The following is a 17371-nucleotide window of genomic DNA, read 5'->3' as shown; positions in this document are numbered from 1 at the left end:
GAAATGGCGAAGGGAAAGTTCTCAGGGGGCCCTTCGAATGCTCCACCGTATTCGTACTTGTCCTTCGACCGTAGTGGGCTTACATCGTGTATTTGTGATATGACCGCTGTGGGTTTTTAATTGCTCATATCGTGCGTGTGGGGGCTATATGTACTGTTGTGTGTGTGTATGGGAAAACATCCCTTCTCTAATTATTTCCCCCAATAGCTGCCCTTCAGGAACAACTCTTTGCAAATGAAGCCTGAGTTAACTTTTGCTTGCGATGACGTTTCGGTAAAACGGAACGTGAACAATTTTATTGTTTTTTGCGGTCGACCAAATTGTTCGCCAGCATTTCGGCCAGTTTTCCTATTTTTGCGATGCCATTCCTACCATTTTTCTCTCTCTCGTTCTATCGCTAACACTCTCTAGAGTAACACTGCAACTAGCGAACACATTTAGATTTCCAGAATCACCGTTTACCCACGGAATACCTACTTTCTTTGCTTCCGGTGGTAATGTTGATGCAGTGTTTTGCGATGCACCCAGAATCACAGCATGTTGCTATGCTCCTCTGCGTTGGTAGTGGGTTGCAAAGTAGGCCGCAACAGAAAAAAGGGAACTTTTCCAACAGGGAGAAGGGAGAAAGAAGCTGTCACTTGCAGTGTCGCTCTCGACTCGACTCGGCTATGGCCTACTACCACATCGGTGAGCAGCCGCGAAAAACAACCCACAGCAACAACGCAGAAACCAGCAGATGTTGGGTGTTGCTGCCCGTTTTGTTTTCACAGCCCAGTGTTGAGCACGGATGTGGAATAGTTGTTGGGGCGTTGGATGGTTGTTTTCCTTACAGATCAAACTTGATGAAATTTGTTTCTGACAAAAAAAAATCGTTCAGTCGAGACTATGGACACACCTATGTAAGAATACGCCTTCCTGCAACTTCATTTCATTCGGTGGAAACTCATAATTGTTATTTATAAACAGTCCTTCATCCGCGGATGAAAGTCGTAAAAGTAGCGAAAGAGTAGCGGAAAACACCAACTGGAATAGCACTGACTGCAGCACAACTCTATGCTCGTCATTCGCCCACTGGTAATCATTTAGTAATGCATTTGCTTAGTGCGTTGCATTTGCACCACAGTCAACTCACACATCACAGTGCCAGTAAGGAAAGTCAAGCCATCGGAAGAAGTTGCAGTTACCGTTTTATTCTCTTTCCAACATCGGAGTAAAGTGTTTTGGTACCGTAATATATTATGTGGCAATGTGATTTCTTCACATAATGGTGTCCAAACCAAATGGCAAATCATCAGTTTCATTGAACGTATCAATATCATATTTCTACCTAAGAAAATGAAGTTGATATTGATGTGATATTTAATTATCTTTTTTATTATCTGATGTCATCATAGATTACAAGCACACAAAGTGTGTATATTACGAATTAGAATAGTTCAGTGTGAGTGTGTGCATGTATATTAGTGTACTCCAACGGGTCAGCGTGATAAACTGGCTGATACCGCGCCTCTAGTCACAATCAACGCCAGGCGCACGCAAAACAAACAACACCGTGTGTCCCCGTGAGGAGAAGGTGACACAGGCAAGGGAGCAGTGGTGGTAGTTGTGGTGCTACAGAAAAAAAAACCGACACCGGAAACGCCAACCGAAGCTGGATGCGTCCGAGATTGGGCTGAGGGAAATGTCGGCCAACCGTAGCCGCTCGATGCTATCGGTAAACCTCGAGGCGGCCGCCATGGCCAACGATCCGCTGCGGGAGCTGTTCGAGGCGTGCAAGACCGGCGATCTGGCGAAGGTAAAGAAGCTGATCACGCCGCAGACAGTGAATGCACGCGATACGGCCGGAAGGAAGTCAACCCCTTTGCACTTTGCTGCCGGTAAGTAGTGGTAGCTCGTAAGGGAGAAGCTATGGGTACAGCGCAATAGGGAAGCAGAAAAGAAAAGCACCGTATGGCAACGTATCGCAGCAAACACTTTGCTAAGGTTGCTTTGCTATATTATTGCAATGCTGTGGGAGGATTAGCTGGGCTATTGCAAAGAAGCGATCAAGATGAAGTGTGGAGTGAGTCACAAATTGGACCACTTCATCCAACCACCACACTGCACGAATGTTCGTTTTTGTTTGTTGCATCCTTCAGCGAAGTAGAACGGGATGTCATCTTCCTCGTTCCTAGATCACGATGAAGCGTGATGGGGAAATCTTGCGCCACTGCGCTTTTGCTTCCGTCCCATCCGAGACTGCACAAAACCGTTGTCATTACTATCGTCAGAGATTTTCTCTACGGGGTTGATGGAACCAGCAGATGCAAGGGCATCATTATTGATGTCCTTCGTAACGTTGATAACGGATGCGACACATGTGAATGCAGTCAGTAGGGCTGACTGTCATGGAAGGCACAAAAAGGCCGTTTATCACTCACCGTGGTAGATTAGGTACGGTTGGGGTCAGCCTTAAAAGAAATGCAACACATTTACCACAGTTCAGGGTACATTGCTTGAGTGTCTTTTGTAAGTCGTGTTTCTAATTTTCTTTTCCAAAAGGATAATAGAACAAGGTCATCGTGAGGGAGGGTATCTCTTTTGCTATTTTGCTGTGTTGCACTGTGCAGGATTATGCACTCAAAATCTCATCGTGCTTCTCGATGGAAAAATGCATAATTAACTGCATTAATAAACGCATAACTGGTGGAACATGTAGGAAATAAGTTGTCAATGGATATGTTATACCTTTGAAACCAAAATTAGTTAAATATTCTGTTTGGAGATAACTTTAAATTTTACCTTATTTTGGACTAATTTCACCTTAATCCGGTTGTAAAATCAATTTTAATTTAAGTTGAAAACCAGACCAGTCGGGATCGGATCTCCGTTGATTTGGGATCACAAACAGTCGATTTGGAATCGCTTTCCGCCGAACTTAAAAACGTTGGGTTGATCTAGGATCTTTTTGATATAGAATTGATATACTGTAGACCACTTATCGAATCCCCTGCTCGTAGTAAGTAACTTCTATCCAGGTCCCACCGTCTCATTCACATCCACGAGAAAATACTTCTTGCCATCATTTATGTTTGGAAGTTATAATTAAGGATAACCCCAAACAAATTCCAAACCCAGTCAGCAAGCTCAATCGATATCAAAACATTCACTCTCGGAAAGCCTTGGTCTACATTTGGTGGGATCTGCAGAATGTCATATACTACGAACACAGCTAAATTTGTTTGAGGCGAGCATTAAAGGAAAAGCAACCAATATATGAGACTAACCACGCGTCACTAATTTTCCATCACCTGATGTTGCAACCTATTTGGAGAATAAAAGACGGGAACATCTTCAGAGATGGCATTATTCGATTACGCTTCTGCTAAGTCTAGCGAAACATTAATAGGCTTAATATGCTCCTGGACTCAAAAGACGCGATCTAGTGTTGCTCTGTGATCCATAACTTGGCAGAGAGCCGAGGAAAAGGTTAGGTTTCTAGTGTCATTATCCCTAGAAGTAATTTTCGGAGAATAGACTATTTTGAAACTTTACTTTTTCACCTCATGATCTATCCTTTTGGTTTCATGCGTTTATGTCGTTTGTACCTGTTTTGTTAAATTCTACGCTCAATAAAATGTCACAAGAAACAAACGACCGTACATACTGTTACATGAAACAGTACGTTTTCTTGCGGCTGTCGTCAACACCGCACGTGACATCGCTAACCTTTTTTAATTATTTTTTGCGTGCAGTTGAGAAAGTCTTCCCCGCTATCATCATGAAGCTCTCAAAGGCACTCTTTTAGGGGTTGAACTGTTGTTTGTTTTTGTGTGTATGTGGTTGATTCAGTGCTGCAAATGATGGTACGTGACGGCAATGGCAAAGGACTATCGGAGAAAGTTGTTGCATGGTGAGGTGAGGTTATTGTGTTTCTTTGTGTAGCATTGTAGCATCGAAACTGTTTGCCTGAGGCGATCACTTCCAGATTGATGGATCTGCGCGTGTGTCCCGACAGTGCAGAACAATTAGCATACAAGAAACACAAAGGCAAATACAGGTGTCGCTATAGGAATGGAAGGGTTAGAACTGTCGTTCATCTGAATGAATCTGTAACATGTATGGTTTTAGCTCAACTCAATCATCTGTAACAGGTTCGGCAAAAAATACGGCTTCTCTAGCCATTTACACACTCAGACAAAACCGTGCAATGAAACGCGAAGAACGCATCAGAATCGACATCCAACACCAATACGATCACTTTTTGTGTCCGTCGTGCTTTATACCTATGTCCTTCTGAATTTGTTCCCCATTCGTAACAACCTTCCAAGGAAATGAGAGCGTAGGTTAGGTGAAGTTTTCATTGGAGGCGATCATTTTCCATTGAAGTTAATTTTCATATTGCTATAAATAACCTTCGGCTATACCACTGTTACACCATTCTATGTGTAGCCTTAAGAAGCGTAACTCTTTTACTGTTGGAGAGCTGTTGAAGGTGCTTTATGATGCTGTATTTTATGCGAAATACAAGCAGCCCTCCTGTCTTCACAAAATATATGGTACAAAATTACAAGTATGAAGAGTTAGTTAATTTTCCTGGATATAAAACTTGCCAAACGGTTTGGATGAATCACGTCTCCGCTAGCCATTCGCTTTGTGAAACCATCGATTTTTTTGCATCGATAATTTTTGTTCGGCAGGTATTTTGTCTTCATTGCTTGCACACAGTGAGCCCAATTGCACATACTCACACACACGGGGTGGTACGCATCACAGGTTGTGCGCTACTCTGATGACTTCATGAATCATCCACCGACGCGATGATTGTGTTGTGAAACCACGACACTGGATGCGGTACACGTGATCGGCGCACCATGGGTATGTGCGCACGCAACCGCCATAGCAGCATAAAGCACGTCACGCAGCCATCTTTTGGGCCATTCCAAGCATCCGACAAATGTTTAATGAAGAGTTTACACATGCTTCGGCATAGTCAACATCATCGTAATCGTCTGCGTATTGCGCATCATCATCTTTATCGGTGGTTTGTTAGGTCTAATTTGTTAATTGCCTATACCTTATCGGTTCCTGCTAGCTGTATGTTGGTTGTCTATTCGTTACAGATGTTACAGGTACGAGAATAAAAAGGCATTTAAAAATACCAATGGAACGATCTGACTCCACTTTGGTGCCATGACCAGGATTTGACATTTGTTTATGTGCAGATCATGGCCCACAGTGATCGCCATTATTAAGTGTTATTTTTAGTACAACAATCACAACCAAATGCTGAAACTGTTTTTTTTCCGCACCTTCAATGTATCGCACTAGCTCGTACCCTGGTAATCAATTATTATCTGGCCCATTACGCGATAAGCAATCGTGCGATCTCCGCGTTTAGTTGCAGGCAGCAACATATGTGATACCGATAAGAACACACAGCCGCTGACCAATCCGATCGAGACGATAGCAGCGCATACAGCCCTCAACTGCTTCCCGATCGTTCCTTTATGCGTGATGACAAATCAGCATCTCAATGTCACCGCGGCGCCGCGGGGTTTGTTTGTTTTGCCCGCACAAAACACCATTCCCCGGTGGGTTGTCAAATTTCACTCGAAAGTGAGTTGCGCCTGAAAGCGACCTGTTGTTCGTACAACGTGCAGAGTTTTAAGTCCCATTCGAGCGAAACACACTTTCCCGCTCGTTTTCGTTGTGAATTAGCAATTAACACCCACCTCTGTCTGTTTTGGGCTTTAATGTCTTTGTTCGGAGCAGTTTTTCTTTCGGCTTGTGCGCATTTAACACCGACAGAAGATTCGATTTGCTGGTTTCGTGGTACTTTTTGTTTTTGCAAAATCTAATTAAAATCTAGCAGAGGATGACGGCGCAGTTGATCGGTTTCTGTTGTATTTTGGCGAATGGAGAAAGAAAATGTCCACAGTATGTTAGACGATTTCGCTTCGGATCGAAACGACAAGCTGCAAGATGGAAGAAAAGTTTGTTTCCGTGTCCATGGTATGTTCCACTTTACTTTTCCTGCAATGCCAAATGCATTGCAAAGGCGGAAACGTACGCCTTCTGGCGAAACTGTATTTTATAGTGTGCGTTTTTTTTTTTTGCTATTTTGGCTGCAACATATGGTCCAAACAGAGGCCGAATAACTGCTCATTTCTAAACCTTCTCCGCTAAGCAACTGTTTGAACCGGGATAAGCCGATGTTATTTCAGCTTCGTATCGCAATAGCAGATCATTGCCCAAAAACAGAAAAGAGGAAAAGGGGTAAAAAAAAAAAACTCCAAAGATCATCTTCCCTTATTTTGTTTTTCGTTGATTGAACTTCAAACACGGGAAAGTGTGTGCGCACGGGAAGAACATTTGCTTGCAGGCGTGCTTTTGTGTGCCGGTCGGCTCCAGGGTCTCCATGGATGGTGGAGATTTGCTGCATTTTCTTCGCAACAATCTCCTCCGGTCCGATGTTGTTCCCTTTCTATGGTTAAAAAAAACACAAAAAATGGACCGTTCGAGAAGGGGTTAGTTCCAGTTGTCTATACTTCCAGGGATCATTTTCCGCCCATTCGAAAGCTTTGTAATCGAAGAGATGTTTCGTTCGTGTCTTCCACTACTGGTACGCTAAGAGCTTCCTTTTACAAAAGTCCAGGTGTGCGTGAAGGGGTCAGTGAGGTTAATCAATTTTCCCAATGCCCCCATGGGGAATCAAGCACCGTATTGCGCTTATTATTAGGGGAAGCAAGGAGCAAGTGGTGTGTGTGTATGGAAAGGGAGCGGTTACAAACAGCTGTTGTTGATGTATGAACAATTTCGAAAGGGGGCTGGGAATAGTCACTTCAAGCGCTTTCCATGTGTCTGTTAATATTGCTCCCTGTGTATTTGAGCTTTGTCCGTCTGCTGTTTCTCAAGCTTCCGCCACAATGTTGTACAAAGATATGCGCGGAAGAGGAGAGAGAAGAAAATAAAAGCACATCAATAAAAACTAACCACTATTCTCCGTTGAGAGTAATGAGATGCTCCAGCTAGCAGTGACTGGAGGCTGGTCGGACTGGTGGGTGGTAACGATGCTATTACCATGGATACTAGGCTGTTTGTGTTTTCACTGTCCGTATCGTGTTTGTTTTTCCCCGAACACCTTTCACTATCAAAATCTCATCTCCATGAAGAAAAATCGCAGGAACCCATCGAAGGAGGCAGTGTTAATTTCGAGAAGCAACAAAATGTGCGATGTAAAAGTTGATTGCATTTGTCCCTATTTATCAAAGCTACAAATTTGAGAAAAAAACACTGCAAGCATTTGAGCTCTGAAAGTCTGACAAAGGCAAATGGTATTATTACCAATTTCAATGTTTACCAATATGTTTTCATTGATATTGTTGGTTGAATGGCTAATAGAGACTTTCATCCTTATTTGTTTGAAAGAAGACTTTGATGGTACAGGTACGAGAGTCTTCAGAATTGGACGAGTTACTTCGATACAATATTGAATCTATGCAATGCTCAAGGTTGCCAGAATTTCAAAGATCCATGTCTCCCAAGACAGCCTGCTAGAATGTGCGGGTTTGTTATGGTAACTTCGAGAAATTGGTAAAATCGATCAATTTCTTTGCGTCTTAGACCAAACACAAGGTCTAACAGGGTAATGAGGTCTCGTAATAGCCAATGTTGACATGGACAGACTGGAAATAATTTAGACAATTAGGCGTCCTTGTCTATATGTTGATTATTGTTGTTTTATTAAAAAAAGACTGTTCTATGGATAGGTACTCGTCACATATACGCATATATGAATCATATATCACATATATGTATACGCAAAAGAACAGCAATTTCATGAGGACGGCCAGCCAGGGCCGTTCAGCAATTCAAAATAAACGATTTCTTGGTGATTCCTTCAAGTAGATCAAGTATAATGTAGATCTTTTTGTGTCTTCTGATCTTACCCTCTCTCTTTCTCTATCTATTCTTGCCAAATAACTGCCTCTCAAGTGACAAGGATCATCTGAAGAAGTAAATCCTCAGCAGCAAGTTCATCCGAAGACAAGTTCATGTCGAGATATGAACTCAGGTTGGACGTTTTGTTGAGCCATGCACTACTCCACTCGGCTATTTGAGCAGTTAGCTTCCATTGTTGAAAAATAGCATTAGGAAATTGAACTGTCGCTCTTATGTACTATTGACGATCGTATAATCGATCGTGCAATTGGCAATGCTAACAGTAATCTTTGGATATGGTGTGCAAGTTCTTCCAATCTGCAATGGTACATTAAGTAAAAAAACTCGTTTATGCATTAACTCTTGTCAAAAAAAGAAAAACAACATGCAACATGCATATAATCTGCAACAAGCAACAAAGTAACGTTAATGGATGCAGGAGTCAACCGAATAGGAAAACACGCGTTGCGCTCCGCGTCCACCCATAGTGGACGTTGCGTTGGTAAGACACATAACGAAGGTAACGACCACTGCTGTGCAGACGACTATATTCACGCAGAGAGAAGAGCCGCCCGATCAAAGCCGTTTTACAAAATCACCCTCCCAAAACAAATTGTTACACCAGGCGCAGCCCAGTCAGCCAGCCAGCTTAGGTGTGCTGTTTTTTTTACGCAAAAGACGTCAAACAACTTCGGCCATGGTGTGCCGTGACCTGGTTTCTCGCACGGTAGGCACCGGCGAACGTGCGAGACCGTGGTTTTGAGTTAACAGCGTGCGGACGATGACGAAGAAGAAGAAACATTCAACCAGATTTGCAACCAACGACGGAGGGTTGAGGAGTGTTTTTTCTACTTCTCTCTCTTTCTCCCCACACCGTTACAATTACATGCAACTGTATCAACCGCAACGAACTGCCGATGTAGTTGTAGGTGGTTGTGGTGGCGTTAGTGGTATGAATCACCTCTAATGCAATGGAAGAGACGCTAGCCATGTTTGCAATTAGGTTGGTAACTCGGGATGTTCTTACGCTTAACGAACGTTTTGGAGATTAATTGTAAAATGACAACCTTTATGAAAGAGTCCTTCCTCATTGCTATTGAATGCTGCACAGATCTGTACACACGGACACAGCGACATTTTGTTGAGAGATCCTTATATTCGCCTCTTTGGTCGCATTGGATGACATTTATGCACAAAGGGACACCGTTGCCATGGGGATTCCTGTCAGTTATGCTGAGCATCTTGTATCTCTGTATCATCCGATGTTTACTGAGCATCTTATACTTCACCACAGAATGTTTCACCGTCCGTTACATGCTTTTGCTGGCGATGGAGTTCACTATTGCTAAGTAGTCATATATGCGCACGGATAAATGTACACACAATCCTATCTTCATTTCCTCATTGCATTGGACCTTTGCCAAATGAGCTGTAGCCTTGCATGACCTTGCAATGCAGGCAGCCACCGGCCATTCCACCGTCCACCGACTCCATCGTCGACTACATTCGTTATGATGCTGGAAAAGTGTAGCAAGCCATACGGGTTGTGTACATCTTTCTAGTCGTGTGTGACCTTCATGGTGGTATTTTCTACAGTTGGCCGTTGGTACGTTGGTTGGTAGAAAAAAGCGTTTGCTATTTATAGGCCTCCGAATTGTGTGGATCTCTCTGGGGAGGAAGTCACGTTTATCCCGTGGAGCTTTCGGGTTTTGTGGTTATTTCTGTAGTAGTTATAATGCAAAGAGAAGTCACAGCACCCTGTCTCTCGGCTATAGCATTTTAAGGTATGGAAAACACATGGAACGTTCAGATAACACATAATTTAACAGCGTATTGCCAACCAAAAGGGAGGGTAGCTTTTTGTGCGATGAAGATTACATTCAGATGGTTGGTTGGTGTAAATATGACCGCGACTCATCCACCAAGTCGAAGACACGCGAAGTGGGAGGAACTCGGGCCAATGCTGCGATAAACGGGGCAGCATTACAAATTTCGCTAACCGAACCGAAATCCCATTATGAACAGCGCGCCCAAAGCCTTCAGACGTTATAAAATGCTATGAAAAGTGTCAGTTTTTTTTTATGGCACAGAAGAAAAAAAAGATCCTCCATCAAGAGCGCTCCTCGCCGCCCCGCACGTCTCGAAACGGACACTGCTTTGTCGGTTGCTGCTCGGGGTGCCTTACGTAAGCTTATGCTCTTGTGGCCGCTACGTCAGCCGCGTGTAATGATTGCCACCTTTTGATACCAACCCTCCCCAAGGAGGCCGTTTCAGCTTTTGCAATCCGCAGTGTGTGTGGTTTTGTTCACTTTTGTCTTGTGCATCGGTACGCACTGGTGGGGCATGTAGGGTAGCCCGCGCACACCCGGGGGTTGGTGTACGATATTATATGTTTCGTTCTGTGTAATAATTCTGTGTAACTGCCCCGAGAGTGGCCCCTACTAAGGCAGTAGCGACAGCAGGTGAAATTGACCGTAATAAATCATCGACTGCAGGCAGAGCTGCAGCAGCAACAGCAGTCGGGGTTTAAAGCGTGAACGTGAACGAAACGGACCGTGAAATCGAACGTGCCCCAAACCGTCGTGTGCCGCATAATGGCAAGTGGTCGGCTTCCGGTTTCGTCGCAAAACCATCGCCGAATGGTTGGGCTTTTGTTTGAACCGAACCAAAAAAAAATAAAAATCAAAAAAATTGGGTCAAGAAATGGGACGTTGCAGTTATGGTTGGGTGTACGGGTGCGAAGTATTTATAGCTTATTAAAATGTTCAGCTCGGACTGGCACAATCACTTAGGTCTTAAGTTCTAGACCCTCTAGAGTTGAGAGTGCAAATTTTAATGTGAGTAGGTCAATTCCCAGCATTGAATTGCCTTAAAACGAAGACGAAAATTGTAGAAAAATAGGAACGTAGATCAAAAAGTTGCTCCATTGTTAGTTTTATACGATATTGTCCCTCGATCGTCTGACCTAGAGATTAGATTGGATAATATTGCGATCATTTGATTTGAAAATGCCCCATTTGGTACCTGATTTGACTGTTTGCCTGCTAATTGGGCCAACCGACTAAAGTTCCGTCCATTCACATCGTTTATCCGTTTGCTAAAACTCTTCCTTTGGCTTTTTCTTCATTGCAGGTTACGGTCGACGAGATGTGTTCGAGTTTTTGCTTGCTAATGGCGCTTCCATACAAGCGCGAGACGATGGTGGTCTGCATCCTCTTCACAACGCCTGTTCGTTTGGGCATGCGGACGTTGTTCGCCTGCTGTTGGAAGCGGGCGCCAATCCGAACACGCGCGACAACTGGAACTATACACCGTTGCACGAGGCCGCTAGCAAGGGCAAAATTGATGTTTGCATCGCGCTACTGCAGCACGGTGCCGATCCAAGCATTCGCAATTCGGAGAACAAGATCCCGCTCGATCTGGCCGATCCCTGTACGCGTCCCGTCTTGACCGGCGAGTACCGCAAAGACGAACTGCTTGAAGCGGCCCGTTCCGGCTCGGAGGAACGTTTGCTGGAGCTGCTCACACCGCTGAACGTGAACTGCCACGCGAGTGATGGCCGCAAATCGACGCCACTGCATTTAGCCGCGGGCTACAACCGGATCCGGGTGGTGCAAATACTGCTCCAGCATGGTGCGGACGTACATGCGAAGGATAAGGGTGGCTTGGTGCCGCTACATAATGCCTGTTCCTATGGTCATTTCGAAGTGACCGAACTGCTGATTAAGCACGGTGGTAACGTGAATGCAAGCGATCTGTGGGCGTTCACACCGCTCCACGAAGCCGCGTCGAAGAGCCGGGTCGAGGTGTGCAGCTTGCTGTTGAGCGAGGGTGCCGTCCCTACGCTGCTAAACTGCCATAACAAGTCGGCGATCGATTCGGCACCGACGCGAGAGCTGCAGGAGAAGATTGCCTGTAAGTCTGTCGCTGTAACTTTCCCTTTTTTATAAGAAACTAATTCCTCATGACATTTCTTTTTAGATGAATACAAGGGACACTGCGTGCTCGAGGCATGCCGCCAGGCAGATATTCAACGGTTGAAGAAAAATCTGACCACGGAAACGGTTAACTTTGTGCATCCGTATTCGGGCGATACGCCTGTGCACGCCGTTGCCCAGTCGGTATACCCGAAGCGCAAGCAGGTGCTGGAAGTGTTGATTCGCAAGGGCGCCCTGCTGAACGAGAAAAACAAAGACTTCCTTACGCCGCTGCATATCGCGGCGGATAATTCACACTTCGAGCTGATGGATGTGTTGCTACGACACGGTGCCAAGGTTGATGCACTGGATGGTCTTGGCCAGACCGCACTTCATCGGTGCGCTCGCGAAGATAACATCCAGGCCTGTCGGTTGATGCTGTCATATGGCATCGATACCGGTATCGTATCGCTGCAAGGCTATACGGCTGCCCAACTGGCTACAGAGAACGTGTTGAAGATCCTGCAAGATCCTCCATCGGATACGGTGGATCTCGAGTGCCAGCTGCTGGAAGCGGCTAAGGCGGGCGATCTCGATACGGTCCGTCGCATCGTACTATCCTCGCCGATGACGGTGAACTGTCGTGATTTGGATGGACGTCACTCAACACCGCTACACTTTGCCGCTGGGTTTAACCGGGTACCGGTGGTTGAATTCCTACTCGAGCACGGTGCAGAGGTTCATGCATCGGACAAGGGTGGTTTGGTGCCGTTGCATAACGCGTGCTCGTATGGGCATTACGAGGTAACGGAGCTGCTCGTAAAGCACGGCGCCAATGTTAACGTGGCCGATCTGTGGAAATTCACACCGCTCCATGAAGCGGCTGCCAAGGGAAAGTATGAAATTGTCAAGTTACTGATCAAGGTACGTTGTTTGGCGTTTTGTTTAATGTAGCGAGAAAGATCCCTTGTCGTCGGAAACGAATTGCTAATGTGTTTTTTTTTTGTCATTTGTAGCACGGAGCTGACGTGACAAAGAAGAACCGTGACGGTGCAACACCGCTCGATCTTGTCCGCGAAGGTGATCAGGATGTGGCTGATTTGTTGCGTGGCAATGCGGCTCTACTCGATGCGGCCAAAAAGGGGAACTTGGCACGCGTTCAACGACTCGTTTCGTCAGACAATATCAACTGTCGGGATGCGCAGGGACGTAACTCGACGCCGCTTCATTTGGCTGGTAAGTTTTGAGTGCATGGAAGACAAACGGTTTCAGGAGCGTTTTTAACGTTTTTTTTTCCTTTTCAATAGCCGGATACAACAATCTTGAGGTTGCGGAATATCTTCTGGAGCATGGTGCCGATGTGAATGCACAAGATAAGGGTGGATTGATTCCACTGCACAATGCATCTTCTTACGGGCATCTTGATATTGCCGCACTACTTATTAAACATAACACGGTGGTAAATGCTACCGACAAATGGGGTTATACTCCACTTCATGAAGCCGCCCAAAAAGGCCGCACCCAGCTGTGTTCACTTCTCGTAAGTTATTGTAGCGCCTTGGTGGTAAACGAATCCAAAAATATCTTCCTTTTAAAACGTTTCCTCCTTATGCAGCTCGCACACGGTGCTGATCCGTTCATGAAGAATCAGGAAGGACAAACCAGTCTTGATCTCGCCACAGCCGAGGACGTAAAATGTTTGCTACAGGATGCGATGGTCGCCTCGCAAGGTACCGGTGCGTCCGGTAGTAATTCTGCTGGCACCTCACAGGGAGGCATCCTGACCGGTAATGGTACACTGCTAACTACTAGCTGCTCACCGACAACCGAAACTGTAACGCTACCGACGGGTGCCTCCATGACACTCTCCGTTCCTGTACCACAGGTAGGAAATGAGAAAGACCTTCAAACACGGCATACGGTACTAAATGTATAACAACGTACACAACTCTTCTACAGCTCCCGATACGTAGCTGCCTGAGTCCGGCACAGGGTGCCGAAGCAAACGTAGATGGTATTGTGGTGGACCACGATGACAAGATGCCGTCCGTACCGTCGATTGAGTCGTCTGTTTCGGTGTTCCTCACTAGCTTACAACTGGAACATTTGATAGATTTGTTCGAGCGTGAACAGATTACCATGGATATTCTGGCCGAGATGGGCCACGAAGATTTGAAACAGGTCGGTGTTTCGGCGTACGGTTTTCGGCACAAAATACTCAAGGGCATTGCAACGCTTCGTGCCACGACAGGTAAAACGGATAATTTATTTATATTTTTCCTTCTATTGTTTTGTTTGGGGCGACGCGGTGGTGTATTGATAGCGGCGCCAGTCTTCACACGACAGGACCGTTCCAAAATCCCTTCCGGATAAATCTCCCGTACGCAGAACTGGCTATCCAGCTACGGGTAAACAAAGTAAAAGAAAGTCAGAAATGGCAGACCTCTTGAGGTTGTTGTGCCGATAAAGAAGCAGAATGTTTTGACCTGTTCATCTATTCCTCGAAACTTTGAGCATTAATACAATTCTTGATTATAAATCAGGAATCGAAAACCCCACCTTCTAAAGTTTAATGTGCGATCAAACTGTTCCAGGACTTGGACTTACACCGAACCCAGGCACACTGCTGGTGGATCTTCTTCCCGACGACAAGGAGTTCCTTGCGGTCGAAGAGGAAATGCAGGCCACCATACGGGAGCATCGAGACAACGGCCATTCAGGTGGCTATTTCAATCGTTATAACATTGTTCGGGTAAGTTGTTGTATACGCGAGTCAATCATCTGCTCTGTCGACATACACATCTAACGATCTTCCATCCACTCGCAGATACAGAAAGTGCAAAACCGTAAGCTGTGGGAACGGTACGTCCATCGGCGGCAGGAAATTTCGGAAGAGAACGGACACCAGGCAAGTGAGCGGATGCTGTTCCACGGTTCCCCATTCATCAATGCCATCGTGCAGAAGGGTTTCGACGAGCGGCACGCGTACATTGGGGGAATGTTTGGTGCCGGTATTTACTTTGCGGAGCACAGCTCCAAATCGAACCAATACGTGTACGGTATTGGCGGTGGCATTGGGTGTCCCACGCACAAAGATAAATCCTGCTACCAGTGCCATCGGTAAGTTTCGGCGCTTGCGTTTGAATTTCGACGTTAATTGATAGTAACGTGTCCACGATTCATGCTTTGCTTGGTTTGCAGACAATTGTTGTTGTGTCGTGTAGCGCTCGGAAAGTCCTTCCTACAGTTCAGCGCTATGAAGATGGCGCACGCACCACCCGGCCATCATTCCGTGATTGGGCGACCTTCGGCTGGTGGATTGCATTTTCCCGAGTATGTCGTTTATCGCGGCGAACAGGTACAGTTGTAACTTGGGTGTAGTTATATATGCACGGGTTTAACTCGTTTTCATCGTTCTAGGCATATCCGGAGTATTTAATCACGTACCAGATTGCAAAGCCTGACGACGGCACTAACGGCGAAGAGCCGGCAAGATGATGGACGATTTCTGCCGCTAGTAACATTAGCCAAAACAACAACATTCTCGTTTCAGTCGTCAGCGGTGGCAATGGTACAGGTGGCACCAGTACTACTACTGGAACGATCAGCAATGGCACATTGGGAGGATTACTTACTGGTGGCAATGGAAATGGTGGTGGTGGCAGTAATGGTGGCAGCACGAATGATGGTAACGCTAGTGCGGTAGGATCTAACTTTACTCGCATCCGTTCGACAACGCGCTCTACGATGGCCAAGGCGACGGCGGTACGTGTTTCCACAGGGAAAAAGTTTAGCCAGCTGCTTATCATCACACCGGCGGTTGCAATCGACAGCAACGAGCATGACGACTACCATGGACCGTTTAATTCGTCCTCGCTCGATAGCGGTTGTGGTGGTAGCAGCGAAGGTAGTCTATCGGATGATTTGCTCGATGAGGATGAACAGCGCAGACAGCGCCGTAGGCATGCTGGACCGGGTGATCGTAGAAATAATAATGGCACAACACAGCAACTGCCCCCACTGCTTGGCGGCAGTAGAGATCGTCGCGATGGTGGTGGTTCTTCATCGCAACAGGGAACTTGGCGATGGTGTGGTTTAATTTGCTCGGCAGTTAAATGTTTCCGGGCGGCCGCAGCAACTACTGGAAGCCGTCGCTCACAGCAGGGTCCATCGTCAAGGCAACCGCTTGCAGGCACTGCTGTACGCTATACGACTTCGGAAGGAGCGTGGGGTGAGGATAGGACTGGGCGTCGACAGGCTTCATCTCGTTTCAGCAACAACCACGTGTACGAGTACACTATCAAGAGCTACCACCATCCGCAGCGTGAACGTCGTTCGAATGGTGGAACAGTATCGGTAACACTGCCATCGACAGTAGGTAGTCGTTCCGCTTCAATATCGTCCGACTCGTCCGCACTGTCGGTGCTTGCAGAAGCAGTTACACTGGCCGATCACGATCATATCAACAACAATAGCGCGGTAAACAATAACGGTAACATCCTTACAAATTCATCTGCAGGCGGTACAGCAGCTGGTACGACTTCACTCGTGGTCGCTACCACCTCGTCGGGAGATTCTTCGCCAACGATCGAAACATCAGCGATCGGAGGACGGGTGAACGAACGGCACAATATTATGTATAAATTGTGACCAGCAGGTTGGTTTGTGAAGGAAGCGATCGGGCTTGTTGTTTGGCGATGGATTTACGATTATTGTGCTAATGTAGTATCCAACATATTATCCATTGCTTATTGTACTCTCCTGGAAATTGCTGCCAAAGCACCGGAAGAGAGTATACCGTACCCCATAATTATGTATCGTGTCTTCGCATTATAAAGGACACTATTAATCACCAGTTTTATGATCCTGCCAATATTAACGATCGCTGCATCGGTGTGTATGTCTCTGCCTATCCCTCATCAACTATGAGTAAGCTTTTTAAATCATTCATTCGTATATTTATCCCCATTCGTTGGATTCAACGTTACTGAACGTTAAACATCGCCACCGTTTCTTATTGTTGCAAGGCAAGCTTAGCAGTAAAAGACGAAACAGTTACTTAAGGCGTTAAAACAATGACCAAAAGGTGGAGTATGTCAAAGCGCCATATCGTGCGAGTAACCATAATCTAACTTAACAGTACAGTTCGTTCGCCACCCGTTCCAGCGTGTACTCCCCCGCTATAATTTGTTTAACATGCGTAAACGTAAACCGCCACTAACGACGCGAGTATTTGTATTGTTTTGGTACGATAAGGATAACGAAAACAAAACGAGTTTGGGCAACCGAAAAACGGATTATTACGAAGCTAAATTAAACGAACCATATGTGGTTAATTTTTCGAATTTAAGCGTGATTAACGTGTGTGAGTGTGTAATTGTGGAAACGATTCAAACGTGCTGAGGAATGAGAGATGTGCAGAAACAGACACATTATACAACATACTTTTTTTACTGTAATAAATAAAACCATGCAGAAATATCGAAACCCATCTGGGAACAAACTGATAAAGTATGTAAAACACGAAAGAA

The 17371-nt window shown here is 45.6% G+C and overlaps 2 protein-coding genes across 2 annotated transcripts; both read left to right on the top strand.

Moving 5' to 3' along the window:
* The first annotated feature begins 1681 nt into the window (after positions 1-1681).
* LOC128709489 (poly [ADP-ribose] polymerase tankyrase) lies at positions 1682-15476 on the top strand. Its single transcript, XM_053804494.1, has 11 exons — positions 1682-1877; positions 11056-11838; positions 11905-12764; positions 12857-13076; positions 13148-13380; positions 13456-13725; positions 13800-14091; positions 14435-14592; positions 14668-14960; positions 15042-15198; positions 15261-15476. The coding sequence occupies exons 1-11, from the start codon at positions 1682-1684 to the stop codon at positions 15336-15338; spliced, it is 3540 nt and encodes a 1179-aa protein (XP_053660469.1). The 3' UTR covers positions 15339-15476.
* Positions 15338-16490, top strand: LOC128717842 (probable GH family 25 lysozyme 3). The gene is made up of 2 exons (XM_053811515.1): positions 15338-15350; positions 15394-16490. The coding sequence occupies exons 1-2, from the start codon at positions 15338-15340 to the stop codon at positions 16488-16490; spliced, it is 1110 nt and encodes a 369-aa protein (XP_053667490.1).
* The last annotated feature ends 881 nt before the right edge of the window (positions 16491-17371 follow it).

The sequence above is a fragment of the Anopheles marshallii genome, chromosome 2 (genome assembly GCF_943734725.1).
Source record: "Anopheles marshallii chromosome 2, idAnoMarsDA_429_01, whole genome shotgun sequence".
Classification (NCBI taxonomy): Eukaryota; Metazoa; Arthropoda; class Insecta; order Diptera; family Culicidae; genus Anopheles; species Anopheles marshallii.
This window is presented reverse-complemented; position numbering and strand designations above follow the sequence as displayed.

Excerpts from the sequence above, each read along its gene's own strand:
- LOC128709489 (XM_053804494.1), top strand. The coding sequence starts at position 1,682 with ATGTCGGCCAACCGTAGCCGCTCGATGCTATCGGTAAACCTCGAGGCG. Across the intron at positions 1,878-11,055 it reads CCCTTTGCACTTTGCTGCCG|GTTACGGTCGACGAGATGTG; the intron begins GTAAGTAGTGGT and ends TCTTCATTGCAG. Across the intron at positions 14,593-14,667 it reads ATCGTTATAACATTGTTCGG|ATACAGAAAGTGCAAAACCG; the intron begins GTAAGTTGTTGT and ends ATCCACTCGCAG.